Source organism: Mirounga leonina, unplaced genomic scaffold (assembly GCF_011800145.1).
Source record: "Mirounga leonina isolate KUSES-001 unplaced genomic scaffold, KU_Mleo_1.0 Mir_175, whole genome shotgun sequence".
Taxonomy (NCBI): Eukaryota; Metazoa; Chordata; class Mammalia; order Carnivora; family Phocidae; genus Mirounga; species Mirounga leonina.
The window spans coordinates 23,428,031-23,442,756 of record NW_023270453.1 but is presented as its reverse complement, the minus strand read 5'-3'; the positions used below and the strand labels follow the sequence as shown (position 1 = coordinate 23,442,756).

General features: G+C 59.7%; 2 protein-coding genes across 2 annotated transcripts; both read right to left on the bottom strand.

Moving 5' to 3' along the window:
- Nucleotides 1-130: 130 nt before the first annotated feature.
- ELOB (elongin B) lies at nt 131-4,521 on the bottom strand. The gene is made up of 4 exons (XM_035022038.1): nt 4,452-4,521; nt 4,162-4,296; nt 2,938-3,043; nt 131-294 (listed from the first exon to the last, which is right to left on the bottom strand). Exons 1-4 carry the CDS (start codon nt 4,452-4,454, stop codon nt 182-184), a joined length of 357 nt encoding a protein of 118 aa, XP_034877929.1. The 5' UTR covers nt 4,455-4,521; the 3' UTR covers nt 131-181.
- A 6,252-nt stretch (nt 4,522-10,773) lies between these two features.
- On the bottom strand, nt 10,774-12,615 carry PRSS33 (serine protease 33). Its single transcript, XM_035022470.1, has 6 exons — nt 12,570-12,615; nt 12,171-12,200; nt 11,899-12,061; nt 11,534-11,805; nt 11,119-11,288; nt 10,774-10,932 (listed from the first exon to the last, which is right to left on the bottom strand). The coding sequence occupies exons 1-6, from the start codon at nt 12,613-12,615 to the stop codon at nt 10,774-10,776; spliced, it is 840 nt and encodes a 279-aa protein (XP_034878361.1).
- Nucleotides 12,616-14,726: the final 2,111 nt, after the last annotated feature.

The window sequence follows — 14,726 nt, the reverse complement described above, 5'->3', positions numbered from 1 at the left end:
TGGACAGCTGGGCCCACAGAGCTTGTGGTCTCTCAAGGTGAGTTGTTGTCTTGCAGGGGAGCAGACCCATCCCAGGGAAGGTGATGCCTGAGTCAGGAGAAGGGTGCACAGAAAAAGGCAGCAACCAGGCAGACACCCAAATCTTTTATTGGGGGGGGCACTGGGGACGGGCCCGGGGCCCTCACTGCACCGCTTGTTCATTGGCGCTGCTTCCTGAGTCCTGTGGCTTCATCACATCGGGCAGCTCAGGTGGGCTGGAGAAGGGCTCGATGCGCAGGGCCTCGAAAGCTTCATCTGGTGGACAGGGGTGGGTGGGGAGAGCTGGAGGGAGCAGCCACTACTATCTAGCTTCTGGTGTCCTCTGAGCAAATCCCCACCTCTGCAGAGTCTCCTCCATGATCCTACTAGAATGAGTTCCACCCCTACAGGCCCAACCTGGACTGCCCGTCCCCCCCGCATCCAAGTCCATTTCCTCACCCTTTACACCTACTAGTGACACTGTGCACACAGACCCTTACCCATTTGTCTCCCCTCATCCAGAATCTCCATCTCCTTGTTCCATTCACACCTCCTCTCTACTAAACACTGATTTTTTTTAAAGTTCAAACCAGCCTGTCCTTCCCCTGCTTAAAAGCTTCCAATAGCTTCCCATCACACTGAATAAAATCTTAAGTCCATTGCCCTTTGTCCACCTGTCTCCTGTGTTCCCCACATCAAGCTCTTTCCTGCCTCAGAGCCTTTGTATTTGCTAGTCCCTAGCCTGCCACTCTGAATGGCTGGTTGTCTGGGGGCATTCAAGTGGTCAACCCAAACATCACTCCTCAGAGAAGCCTTCCCCAGCCATCCTACGTAGACAGTCACTGCATCCCAATACCTGTGCATTGCTACAGCAGCATTTACATACCTCTAGCCAAAATGGCCGTTTCTTTTGACCAGGCTGCTTCTCCCACTAGAACAGCAGCTCCAGAAAGCCCTGTCTTGTTTCTGTCACCTCAGCACAAAGCAAACGAGCCCCACTTCCTAACTTTACTCCTGCACTTTCTTCCAACAGGGAGACTTCTCTCCACCTGGCTCAGGGTTCTCAACCAATTAGGCCCCCATAGGAAAGGTGGCCATGTCTGGCAACAGTTTTGGTTGTCATAACTTGGCAGAGTGGGTAGATGGCCATCTCTAATAGTGGCCAGAGATGCTAAACATCCTGTAGTGCCCAAGACACCTCACACAGAATTACCTGACCCCAGATGTCCACAATGCTGAACTTAGAGACCGGTGGCTCAGCTTAACTAATTCAGCTTCAAAACGACCAATCTGCAGTGACAATTCTTGCCTTCATTTCTCCCGTTTTTGGTTAAGTCTGGACAATGCTATTTAACACTTGATTTGACTGAGCAGCCAGTTGGGGGGGGTGGGTTAAGTTCTGTGTTGCTCTTCCAAAAACTCTAAGGAAAACAATTACCCACGCAGAAGTGCACTTTTGCAGCCCAAGGGAGGAACAAAGAACAGCCAGTCCAGTCCATACTGTGTCCTCCATCAAGACAGCAATCACCTGCCCCAGTGGTGATGCCACCTACGGTCTAGTCACCCCCACATTCAATGCCCTAACTGGGGTCATGGGGAAAAACAAACCCTGTGTTGTGATTTTTTTCATCAACAAAATAGGCCTGCTGACATCTTACAAGAGTCTCTGCAAGCCTACAGGAGACTGCCTTTAAGAGGAAGGACTACGTCCTCCGGGAGAATGTAGCCAAGTCTTGGGGCTTAGGAAGCAGAGTGGGAGATGTGCTTTCAGTCCTCACCTGCCCCCTCAGAAGGGTACCCCTGTACAGGGCCTAACCTGTGTAAAGTCTGCACCAGCTGTGCACCTACCTTAGTACTACTGAAAGGGTCAGAGGGGACCCACATGAAGGCCCTTAAGATTTCCACTTCCTGAGCACCCTCAGGCCAAGGCCTGGGGCCCGTGGGGGCTCACACCGCCTGTGAGGCTGGCCTAAGTGTCACACGCCTCTATGGAGATGGGAACTCCAGCCAGCAGGACGGGGGGGGGGGGTGTCAGCAGTGTGAAGCAGCCCCCCAAGGACATGGCTGCTAAGGCCTGGCACAGTGATCCTCATGAAATACAGAAGTGTGGCTAAGGCTGTACCCTCCCTCCTCAACCTTCACTACACTTTTTGTCACAAGAAGCCAGAAAAATCATTACTTATCAACCGAGTTTACTCAACACAACTTGAACACACTACAACCCCTGTTCCAAGTTTCTAGAAACAATAAAATTCAAACCTCTCTTTTTCTTGGGGGAAGGAGAGCAGTGAACCGCCCCCACCCTTGGGTTTCTAAGCACTGGGCAGGGGGCATGTGGTTCATGAGCGCACAGGGACTGGACATGAATTCTGGATCTGGCAGTCCCAGCAAGTGACCTAATTTTCCCAGGCTTGGTTACTCATCCTTAAAATGGGCACAACACACGTGTGGCATGCACAGAGATGCTGGGAGATTAAGTGATGCCCCTCAAAGACTACCTGGCATGGTGCCCAGCTCAAGCAAGGTCCCAGCAGTCTGCATCTGAACCGTAGCTCCCCACATGACTGCCGGCAAGCCTCAGTTTCCATGACTCCAAAGTGGGGATAGCCACACTTCCCTCTTGGGGTACCAAGTATTAAATGGAACAACAAATAAAATGCAAAGCACAGGACCCAGTACTAAAACCTTTAAACAGAAACTGGTATAGTGATTAGGGATATTTCAATGCTTCATGAAATAAGCTTCAATTTCTACAAGCATCTCTGCTTTTTTTTTCTTTGTGGGGAAACAAATACACAAGATACTGCCTGCGCTTTGTGGACTAGGAAGCCACTGCCCTGGAGGCTGGGAGGAGGAACAAGAGGCTCCCCAGTGACCCCTTTCTTTGGCTGTTTCACCCGGCCTGGCCGCCCCGCTCACCTGCTCGAAACGCCAGCCCTACAGTGGCTGGGGCCTGCGGCCGTGCTGTCTGACTGGTGAAGCCACACTCTCCCAGTGTCTTGCCGTCATCCAGAAGCTGGTCATCCTGAGGAGAGAGGCAGGCAGGGTGTTGGGAGAGGCCCCAGGAGGGGTGAGTCCCAGACTTCCCTGGTCAGCAACTACCCTGAAAGTCAGAAGAAGAAAGATAGATGGCCCCAAGTGGGGCCCAGGACCACCCGCAGAACGTATCAAACACAATTTCCAGAGCTACACAAGACTTTCCAAATCAGAACCTCTCAGAGTAGAGCTCTGGAATCTCGTTTTCCCCTCCCAAGGCTCCAGGTGATTCTAATTTCAAGAGTCAGTGACCCAGTCTGTCCACTGGTAGACCTGATTTGAATCCCAGCTCTGCCACCTTGGACAAAGCGGTTGATCTTTTTGATGGGCAGTTTATCTGTAAGATGGGAATTACTGGAATTCCCAACTTGTAGGGCAGCCAGGAGGTTTCAGTGAGTGAAGCAGACCCAGAAAGCACGGAATACAGTACATGGAAGGAGCACAGGCAGCAGGGAAGCCTCCCCGGACGCACAGCATAAGAGGCTTCCAGAGACTAACAGAGAGAGGCTCAGTTTGGAAGGAAAAGCCAGTTTCCCGGTTTCCAGCGAGAATGAGACCAGTGCACTTAGGTGAAGGGCTCCATGCTGCTGGACACCTGAATTGGGCCAAGAGGACGGACTCCCCCATGAAAACACAAAGCCCCAAGCCATTTTCGCTACATAATTTCAGTTGGTTTGAAGGGGAAGGACGAACTTTCAGAGCACCGGCAGGAGCTTGGGGAGTAATGCGCTCGTTGGGTGGTGGCCTGCTGGGCCGCTACTCACCCCGACACCCTCCGCTTGTCGGTAGTAAGGAGCGGGGATGAAAGTGTGTGCTTCTGACGGGCCCGCGGGGCACTAAAGGCAACGGGGTTCAAACCCCGGCTCTGCCGCGGACCTTGGGCTGAACGGTCACCTCGCCCAGCCTCAGTTTCCCCAGCCCGCCGCCGCTGGGATGAGACACGCCGCCGGCCCCCCCAAGAAGCGCCCGGGGCCCCCCGCGCGTCCCCCGGGGCCGCCCCTCCACCGAGCACCGGCGCCGCCTCGCCTCCACGCGGGGGAGTTCCGGCCACTGTTTACACCAACGACGCGGCCGCCCCGCAGCGCCCGCCCCCGCCCGGGGCCGCACCTTGTACAACCGCTGCTCGTCGGGCGGCCGCTTGAGGATGCCCTCGACGATGCGCTTTAGCTCGAACACAGTGCTCGACTCCTTGGCGTCCGTGAAGATGGTGGTCTTGTGGCGCCGGATCATGAGGAACACGTCCTGGGGGCGGCGGGCCGGCGTGAGCGCGGAGCCCAGAGCCCAGCTTCCCTCGCCCCCGCCGCTGACCGCCCCCACCCCCAGCCCCGCGCGGCTCCCCGCCCCCCGCCGCCCCCCGCCGGCCCCGGCCCGCCGCCCCTCCCCCCGCGCCCGCTCACCATCGCGGCGGCTGCCTGTCCCCTCTCGACGCGCCGGCGCGGCCGCGCTCCGCCCCGTTCCCGGCAGCCCGCGCACCCCGCCCCAGCGTGCCTCGCGCCCGGCGGCCCCGCCCCGCCGCCGCCGCCGCCGCCGCCATTTTAAGTGATGCGCCTGCCGCTCCAACCGACTGCGTGTCCGGCCGCCATCTCGGCGCCGTGGCGTGGTGGGCGTGGGGCAGGGGTCCGGCGCGGCAGGTGGCGGCGCCATCTTGGGAGCGGCAAAGCTGAGGCGCCCCTGTTGCAGTCAGGGGGTGGTCTGGGTGCAGGCTCGGCCCTCTGGTGGGGGAACGTTGGGAGCTGACCTGGCGAGTGTAGGGTACCCCCACATCCCAGCGAGAGTCAGTGAAGGTCGGCTCATAATTGAGGGGCTTCCTGGCCTCCGTTTTGAGGGGGTGATAATTCCGGACCTTCCGGCTGCCCCCGTGGGTGTGCTGTCCTCATTTCCACGCCCAGCCTTGGCTGGGCTTTGTGGCCGGGAAGGACCCCAGGAAGCTGCCCTGGGTGTTAGTGAGTGGGCGGGGAGAACTCCCAGGGAGAACGCCATAAGGCTCGGGAGGCCTTAGCGGGTGAAGCCTCTGCCTGCAGCTCAGGATGATCCTGGAGTTCCTGGGATGGAGCCCCACGTCGGGCTCCTTGCTCAGCAGGGAGTCTGCTTCTCCTTCTGCCTGCTGCGCCCCATGCTTGTGCTCTGACAAATAAAATCTTTTAAAAAATGCCATAAGGCTCTGCCAAAGTTGGTGCTCACTCCCCAGGGTGAGGCGGAAGGAGGAGTTCCCCAGCCCAGGGGCTTGGGCAGCTGCCCCCCTCGCTGCCTGCGTCCACTCGGGCTTTGGAAGGGCCTGTAGACTTGGTTTCCCTGACTGGCTGTCCTTCTATGGGGTTTCCCTACCAACAGTCTAGGCCTTACTTCTTGGGTGTGGGGACACTGTCCTGCCTTGCCCCAGGTTGCAGTTACACTGGAGGGAGGGAAAGAGGTTTTTTTCTCTTGCATAGCCAGTACTGGGAGGGAGAGAGCCTCAGCTGGGTCGCTGATGGCATGTGTCAGACATGCCGGGGCACCCAGTAAGCCGGTGGATGGCCCTGGATGCCAAACAGTGCTGCCGATGTTGGGGGTTGCTATTTGACAATTCTTCAGAGTGGGCACAATCTGAAGATGCTGCTGCCTTGGCCCTGAACCGAGCTGGTCACTAACGGCTATTAACCTTAAGAAAATAAAACTGCCAAGTTATTTTACCAGCAAAACTGGGCTTATGTGGGGAAAGCAGAGAATTACAAGCCAGGACGAGCAAGCTACAGCAAAGCCATAGGCAAGTCCGCAGAACAAAGGAGAGAAACTCTCATATAGTGGAAAGGGGAAACTGGGAGGGCTATTATAGACAAAAAGTTCTTTGGAATAAAGTGAGTTCTAATAGTGGGTTTTCACTGGCTGAGCTGTTGCCTTCCTCCTGCTCGGGTAGTAAAGTAGCATGCACCTGCCAGATGCGACTCTTCCCCTTGCGGGGGCAGTTGATGAGCGAGAGGGCTGAGAGCGCCCCCTGCTGGCCCCGCGCCTGCGTTCTATAGAATTTTTTTTTTTTTTTTTAATGCATTTGAGACAGACAGATACAGAGAGAGAGAGAGAGAGAGAGAGAGAGTAGGAGCAGTGGGGAGAGGCAGAGGAAGAGGGAGAAGCAGACTCCCCGCCGAGCGGGGAGCCCGATGCGGGGCTCAATGCGGGGCTTGATCCCAGGACCTGGAGATCATGACCTGAGCCAAAGACAGACGCTTAACAACTGAGCCACCCAGGTGCCCCGCCATGCCTGTGTTCTAAACGAGGTTTCCTTTCACTAATTTTCACAGTGCGGGCTGCGTGCTCAGACCACTGGGGATTCAAATACTTGGTCCCGGCGCTGCCTGTGCAGCTTTGGGCAGTTAACCTCATGAAAGTCCAGTTTCCTCTTTTTTAAGATGAGAGAACAGCTGTTTGTAAAGTTTGTAGATTTTCATCAAGAATTGGTACTCAGTAGGTGTTTCTAAAACCGTAACCGTAATTATTGTTATTTTTGACTTCTAGCCTCTGCCTCCTCCAGAGCTCCCTGAAGTCCTCTCCCTCCTGTGAATCTTCCCTCCCTGAGCCTCGGCAGCCCTGGCTCCCCGCTAACTCTCCCGCCCCTGGCTGACCTCCACCGCTGCTTCGTCACCTGAGTCAGGAGGCGGTGGACGAGTCACTGGTGCAGAGAGTCCTTGGCTCAGGCCGAAGATTTCCATCTTAATCTCAGCATCTTTGTGTACAGAGATTTTGAGGCTTTAGATCCTGTACTGCTGAGGAAGGAGAGCGTGCGGCAGGGGAGGGGTGTGGCCCATTGGGGCCAAGGAGGTTCTCAGAGGCATCCAGCCGACTTTCCAGAATGAGGCAGGTAAAGATGGAGTCCAGGGGTGTAGGGAAAGGAGGGGCCTCCTCTTCGCCCACGATGTTCTGGCCCAGCTGCACCCTGGCCCATTGTCCTGAATGTGCGCACTATTGCCACGTAGACACCTGCCTTATTAGGTCTGTCCTGGCCGGTGTCACAGCTCAGGATGCCTACCAGGAGTCATCCTGAGTAGGCCCACACTCCATCCCTCCGAGGATCATGGCTGTCTCCACCCACCCTCCAGCAGACCATCTGAGTTCCAACATCAGCTTATTGACTATGATCTTAGGCGAGGCACTGAGCCTCCACCTGTTTTCCCATCCATGCAGGGGATACACAATTGGACTCCATATGGCATTTGGGGGGCACTGATGAGCTAATGCACGCACCACACAGTGCTGGGGTTTGGGTAATGACGGGAGTCTGCTTACAGCAGTCTTTGCTGTTAGAGGTCACCCAGACTAGGGAAGGTGGCGAGTAGGGTGGGGGCCCTGCCCAACAGGAGTCCTTCCCCTCAGGGTGTCTCTCTGAGCCCCACGGTACCATCCACTTGGTGGGCCAGTGGTAGGAAGTGACTGCAGGCCTTGGTGTAATTGTGAGTGCAGTGGGAATGGGGTCAAGAGGGAATGGAGGGGGAGTAGGGGCTGATCCCCCACAGCCCCTGCCTCTGTGGTCTTGCTGGGTGCAGGTCTGCCCTCCTGGGAGCCATGACAGACAGAGCGGGAGTCTCAGGATGGTGGGTGAACTGGCTGGCCGGCTGCTCTCAGTTCTCTGCACAGGAAAGCTGGCTGGGCCCTTTCTGCCCTTGCGCCTCAATGATCGGGCGCTCGTGCCAGGGACCCTTCCCTGGCCTCCAAACTAAGCCTGCAGGGTCTCGGCCTGGTGGGCCTTCCCCCCCCCCCTTTTTTTTTAATCATCGATGACTAGATAGTAATTATCACGACTGATAGTTACTGGTGTACCTCTCATTTGTAGGGTGTTTTACTACTTTCATCTCTGCAAGGTTCACAACTCAGTGTGGAGTTTAAGTCAGCTGCCCAGCTTCGACCTGGTTCCACCTCTTACCAGCTGTGGGCCTTAGGGCACACCACTTAACCTCTCTGGGCCTGTTTCCCCACCGGTGAAAGTGAAAACGAGAACACCTCGTGTGTGTTCTGGGAGCAGCTGAGAGCGTGCTCGCACAGGGCACAGTAGCCGTGCTCGGTGGGCAGGAGTGTGAGGGCCTCAGCCCTCCCAGCAGCCACGACACGGTGCGTGGCATCCATTCAGAGGACAGAAGGGGAAACCGAGGTCAAGTCAGTACTCTTGGGAGCGGCTAGGCCATCTATCCGGTTGCAGCATCCCCAGCCAGAGCAGTTGGGCAGCTAGGAAATGCCCGCCTACCTTAGAGAAGAGCCCAGTGTCCCCCATGCCTGGACTTCCCAGGACCACCCCCGCCAACCTGGTGCTCCCCTCCCCGCAGCACGGTCTCCCGACCTGTCACCTGGCAGGGCGTATAGCCATGGCTGATGCAGGGCCATGTCACCCCCCCCCACGCCCCCACTGACCTTGCTGACAGACGGGACCACCAGCACAGGGGGGGCGTGCCCCTGAGCCTGCTGGGCGAGGAGATGCAACTTGCCCAGTCTCACAAGGCTGGCACACCAGGAAGGCGCTAGGGGAAGGGGAGCCCAGAGCCCCGCACTGGCGGGAAGCAAGGGGAGAGAGTAAAGGGGATTGTAATCTCCCCTCCATCATTCCAGCTGCCTCCAGAATCAGACCACCTGGGCGGGAATCTCAGCCTACCATCTACCAGCTGCGTGGCTTTGGGTCTTGGCTTTCTCATCTGAGAAATGGGTGTCAGGTGAGGATCCCACGAGGTGGTGCCACAAAGCCCTCCGCGTGGCATCTGGTAAGGGCTTGATGAGGAGCAGCTGCTTTCTTCTCATTTGCTGACCCTTCCCTTCCAGGCACAGCTCCTGTCCCTCCAGCTCCAGACTCCCCTGTTTAGCTCCCAGGTTATACTTCCGAAACACGGGGCTCTCTGAATGGGGACCCATTACTCAAATCACAGCAGGTCCAAGGCTGAGGCAGACTGGCTCCCAGGCAGACTGGCTTGTGCCCATCTCAGTGCCTCGGGAGGCGTCCTGGGGAAGGTCCCTTAGCTGGCCCCAGGCTGAGGGAGGGAGCGAGGATGGCCAGCATCAACCAGCAGGGGCCACCAGGGTCCCCTTGCTGATGTGCCCATGGCCATGCCACGTTCTGGGCACCCTGCTCCCCGATAACCATCCCCCAAGGACAGCGAAGTGCTTCCCCAGATGGATGGCCCTCAGCCAGGGGGAGAAAGCAGTCTGGAGCTCCCTCACGGCCCGAGTCCTGTGGGCCCACCCTGCCTGCCTGGCTCAGCCCGGCAGCAACCACCGGGGTGCGGCTACCTTCTCTCTCCTGGGAGGGAAGAGTGGAGGCGAGCCTCAGGCCTGCCCCTGGGGCTGCACCTTTGATGGTGTCCTCCCCCATGCCCCCTGCCCCCACTGTCCCTGTTAGCCTCAAAGATTAGGCTTTGGGGTTTCCAGGTTTTGTTCAGTTTCTTGTTCCTTCTGCAGTTCTAGACACTGAGCTGTATCTATTGGGATGGATGGTCTTCGGCCTGGGGATGAGCAGATGGCAGGGAGGGGACAGGAACCAGGTCCCAGGCACGCAAAGGTGGGCAGGGAGCTGCAAGGGGCCTAAGCTAGTTTCCAGATGCAGGTGTGGGGCGGGTCCTGGGTCTGTGGGCCCCTTGCCACAGCTGGGACACAGCCCCAGACTTTCCCCAGTGAGGATGGCTGTAACCACAGAAACAAGCACAGCAGAAGCTCTGCCAGGCCTGTCTGGGGGCTCCCGGCCCTTCCTGGGTTGAGGGCATGATGCCAGGTGCCCCAGGCTCCTGAGCCTTATTAGAGCCTAGGGCTAGCCCACCCAGACCCTGGGGGCATCTCCACTGCAGTGGGGCAAGATCTAGATTTGTTTTCTTTTATTTATTTTTTTAAAGATTTTATTTATTTGACAGAGAGAGACACAGCGAGAGAGGGAACACAAGCAGGGGAAGTGGGAGAGGGAGAAGCAGGTTTCCCGCCGAGCAGGGAGCCCGATGCGGGGCTCGATCCCAGGACCCTGGGACCATGACCTGAGCTGAAGGCAGATGCTTAACGACTGAGCCACCCAGGCGCCCTAGATTCGTTTTCTATTGCTCTGTAGTAAATGACCACCAACATAGCAGCCTACAACCACCCAAATTTATTAAATCACAACTCTGTGGGCCAGAAGTCTGGGTGGGCTCCACCAGGCTCAAGGGCTTGGCCTGTGGGGCGGCCTGGTGGGGCTCTCATCTGGAGGCCAGGGGGAGCTGGGTCCCAGGCTCATTCAGCTCCTTGCTGTTGTAGCAGTGAGGGGCTTCCCTGCTGGCTGTCAGCTGGGGGCTGCCCTCAGCTCCTGGAGGCCGCTCCATCTTCAAAGCCAGCAATGGAGAAGCATCACCCTGGGGCTGAATCCCTCTCACACTTGGAAGCTCCCTGACTTCCTCCTGAGAAAGGGGGCCCAGAGGCCAGACCGGGCACCAGCTGGCTTGCCTGTCTCTGGGGACCCAGGCCCAGCCCCCCGCTGAAGCTGAGAAGGGTAAATATGAGAAGGAGGGGAGGGGGGCGGGAGGGATTGTGAGACAGCTCCCCCCTCCCCGCTCCCCCAAATGGGAGACTCCTGGAGGAGGGTTGGCGGCTAGGGCTTGGTGAGCCCTATGGAGGAGGCAGGGATGGACAGATAGATGACACCTTAGCTTTATAAGTCCTGTGAGCCTCAAGTTGGAAGGGGCAAGGTGTGGGGAATGGGCAGGTCCTCAGAGGGACCCCAGCCTCTGGCTCCAGGTCAGTGTTCCTGCATTAGAGGCTAAGGCGAGCCTGAATCCAGGGGCTGTAAGCGGCCACATTGGTGTAGACCCCTGGACGGTTGGGCAGGGCACAGCCCTTGCCCCAGCTCACCACGCCCACCAGGACCCAGCGCCCGGATCTCACGCAGGTCAGGGGTCCCCCAGAGTCACCCTGCAGGAGAAAGGCAAGCTTAGGTCTCAGCCCTTTGAAGATTTGGGATGGCAGTGCCAGGACCCCAGTCCCTAAGGCGGTGCCTCTGGGTTAGGGGACAGGATGTACGGCCCCTGGGTTCCAAGGAGGGAGGGCAGGTGCTGGACACAGGACCTAGACTCCAGGGGTCCAGGCAGCTTCCCGCACCTGACAGGCGTCTTTGCGGCCCTGGACGTAGCCGGCACACAGGTTTCCGGGCAGCACTATGTGCTCTGCGCCAGGCACGTCGGTGCCCACGTGGTAGAGGTGGTCACAGGTGCGCGCATCCAGCAGCGGCACCCTTACTCCCTGCAGAGGTCGCCAGTCTGGAAGTGGCACTGGCGGGGGGGCGGGGGGGGGAAGGGGGGCTTCTGAGAGCTGGGAGAGGCAGGGGCTGAGAAGCCTGACCCGCCGGGCCAGGCAGGACTCGCTGGTCTGACTGGGAGGAAGAGGATTGGGTCCCCGGAGGTCGCGCTGAGCCCCGGACTGCGACAGCGCGGCGCTAGCCTTCCCGGTCAGAGGGAGGTGGAGAGGGATCCCGCGTCCCCCCGCCGGGCCCCCGGGCCCCGCCCCCCCGCCTCACCTCCCGGCCGCAGGCTGCCCCAGCCGGTGACCCAGCACGGTGTGCCGGGGGGCGGGCGCGCCCCGGGCTCGGGCAGGCAGACGGGCTGGATGCGGGCGCTCAGGGGCACCGGGCGGCGCAGCTGCAGCAGCGCCAGGTCGCCGCGGGCGCGGTGCTCGGAGTAGTCCGGGGGCAGCAGCACCCTGCGCACGCGCGCCGAGAGCGCGCGGGGCGAGGCGGGGCCCAGGTGCAGCGCCCCGAGGCGCACGCGGTACTCGGACGGCAGCGTCGGCCTGCGCGACAGGGGGCGACGCTGCTCACGGCTCCCGGGCCCGCCACACCTGCCCCCTGTCCCTGGGCCCCGCGCCCCCCGCCCTTCCGCTGACCTGGGGAAGCAGTGCGCTGCGGTCAGCACCCACTGGGGGGCGATGAGCGAGCCCCCGCACACGTGCGCCCCGCGGTGCTGGATGCTCGCCTGCCACGGCCACTGTCCGTCCCGGGCGTCCCGGCCTCCCACGATGCGACTCGACACCTGGGGCTGCCCGCAGGCTGCAGGGGACAAGGGGGGCGCGAGGGAGGGCGGAAGACTGGGGGCCTGGGATGTGGGTGGGGTCGGGGAGACTCAGGGCCAACGTCAGGGACTCTGAGGCTTCCTTACCTGCAGACTCCAGCGTCCCTGTCCCAGCAGCTCCGGCAGGAGGAAGCAGGGAAGGCACTGGATTATGGCCTTGGTGTCCGATAACGGGCCAGGGGGAGGGATGTCAGAGATTAGGAAGGAGGGTGAAACACGTCGCACTGACCTGGTGCCAGGCTTTTGTGCAATCAACACGTTGGCCTGGTTACCCACTTTAACCCTCCCCAGGGCAGTGTGAGGTGGGGACTCACACCTCGGACACACACGGGCACATCGGAGCTTGGAGGGCCCACGGTCAGTGACGGGGAGAAGGTGAACCGGTGAAGCCAAGGTTAGGGTGCCCCGGAGTGCTCTAGGGGAACCAGGCCAGAGAGCGGTATGATGGGGCATCTGGGAACCCCCCAGCCCCTGCCCCCCACTCACCCAGCAGCAGTAGGAGCAAGACCCAGAGGCAGGAAGGCCCCCTCATTGTGTCTTCAGGGCTGGGCTGGTTAAGGGCAGCACAGCTCAGGGTGGGGACTCTGGTCAGAACCTGCAAGGAGACGAGAGGAGGGTCCTAGCCCAGGCCCCAGAGGCCCTCTGTCTTCCCTCAGCCCCCCGTTGGTCCTGGACCTATCCCCGGGGGCCCAGGTTCTATGCGCTTCCCTCTGCCCACACCCCAGGGACTATGGCTGTCCCCCCAACCCCTGCGAGATTTGAGCACCCTCGGCATCCACAGGAGCCCTGGAGCCTGGCCCCTGGCCACCACCTAGTTCCATTGCCTGCCGGCCGCCCCCTCCTGCCCTAGAGGCCCCTGCACCCTGCTCTCACCCGCGTGGCTTGTGCCCTCCCTGCTGACTGGGCAGGGGGAGGGCCTGGGGGCTTAAAGGGCCAGAGGGGGTGGGGGCCTCGCCAGGGGGTGATTAAGGAGCCAGGGCGGGGCCTCAAACAAAGATGCTTTGAGCAGCACTTTTGAGGTGGCAGGAAAGGGACAGCTGGGTTTGTCAAAGGACACCTGGCTTGGGCCACGGTGCTGAGAGCTGGGGGTGGGAGCCTGCACTCAGGCAGCCAAGGGCGGGGGCGGAGGGCTGCGGTCAGGCCAGGAAGCTCTGGAGAATCCTTGGCAGCTCATCTCTGAACCTGATCCTAGCTCCTGGCTCCTGTTAGTGCTGGTCACGGAGCTTGTGAACACTACTGTTCTGTCCAGAAATCCCAGCACGGCCGCCCCCACGGAGCCGCACCTAGATCCCGCTCTGCACTAATTCAAAGTGGGGGATGGCTGGTTGAAAGCCGCCAGCACTCCTTGCTTGACCAGAAGCAGAAGCGGACTTGACATTGGGGAACGGTCCTCTCTTGAATTCGGTGTGGCCAGGACAACGAGGCTGCTAGCCTTGGTGAAGCTGGTAGATGCTGGGAACAAGGGTCTGCAGAGGGGTGGGCCCGGACTGTGTCCACCACCCAGAAGGCTCTGGAGCTCCTTTCTGCCTGGTCAACTCTGCTCCGCCCCGGCCTCCTGGAGCGCCTTCCTGCCCGGCCATAACGCCGTCCCGGGCATGTCACTGTGTGCGGTGACATGTGATGGAGGAGGCCGGACTCACGGCTGCTCGACTCCTCTCTGTGAGGTGGGGTCTGAGTGTCTATCTTGGCCCTGGCTGCCAGAACAGAATGCCAGACTGAGCCACTGAAACAAACATTTCTCACAGTTCTGGAGGCTGCCGAGTCCAGGAACAAGGTGCTGGCATGGTGGGTCCCATTCTGAGACCTCTGTTCCTGGCACGAAGGCGGTTGCGGCCTCTTCCCTGCCTCCGGGGCGGGGGGAGAGGTGTAGGGACGCAGAGAGAGCTCTCTGACGTCTCTTCTTATAGGGGCCTAGGGGATCAGAGCCTCACTCTCAGGACGCATCCTAACCCTGGCCCCTTCCATAAAGGGCCGAGCTCTACATATAGTCATGCTGGAGGGTGGGCTTCCAAACATGGGTTTTGGCGGGGACACGGACATCCAGCCCATAATGGGCCTTGAGGGCCAGAGCAGTGCCCAGCGTAGAGCATGCACGGTGAGCGAGTGAATGGGGTGAGCAGGGCAGCAGGCTGGGGGTGAGGGCAAGGGCTACGGGAGAGGGAACTTGGCACCCACCTCTCGTGGGCATGGAGGGAGGGCAGCCCCAGGACTGACCCCTGCGGCCCCTGCTCAAGCCCGAGGTGTCTGGTACCAGGCTGTGACCCGCTCTCCCTGCAGCCCCCAGGCCCTGCGGGCGGGCTGATCTTCTGTAAGAGGCTGTTGTGAAGAAGAGCTGGGTCAGCCCAGGCCCCGCCAGGTAGCCTGGCTCACTCAAACGCGATGAAAGCGCAAGGAGAATAAAGAAGCTCCCTCCTGTCCTCCCAAGACTCCTGACCTTTTATGACCTGGGGTTCAGCTGCCCCCGGAGGCCTTGGTGGCAGTAGGGCCGCAGGTGTTCCCCTTGGGGCAGCTGGAGAGCCTGGTGGGAGAGTGACAGGGGACTCTGGGGACACACTGCCACCTCTGTGGACAAACTCGAGGGCGGAGCTGGCCGGCTCTAATGTCCTCCCATAAATTATCTTTCTGACTCAACTAACCGGAGGG

Excerpts from the sequence above, each read along its gene's own strand:
- ELOB (XM_035022038.1), bottom strand. Across the intron at positions 3,044-4,161 it reads ACGAGCAGCGGTTGTACAAG|GATGACCAGCTTCTGGATGA; the intron begins GTGCGGCCCCGG and ends CTCTCTCCTCAG. Across the intron at positions 295-2,937 it reads AGGGCTGGCGTTTCGAGCAG|ATGAAGCTTTCGAGGCCCTG; the intron begins GTGAGCGGGGCG and ends CCTGTCCACCAG.
- PRSS33 (XM_035022470.1), bottom strand. The coding sequence starts at position 12,615 with ATGAGGGGGCCTTCCTGCCTCTGGGTCTTGCTCCTACTGCTGCTGG. Across the intron at positions 12,201-12,569 it reads CTTGCTCCTACTGCTGCTGG|CTGCTGGGACAGGGACGCTG; the intron begins GTGAGTGGGGGG and ends CTCCTGCCGGAG. Across the intron at positions 11,289-11,533 it reads GGGCAGCCTGCGGCCGGGAG|TGCCACTTCCAGACTGGCGA; the intron begins GTGAGGCGGGGG and ends CCCCCCCGCCAG.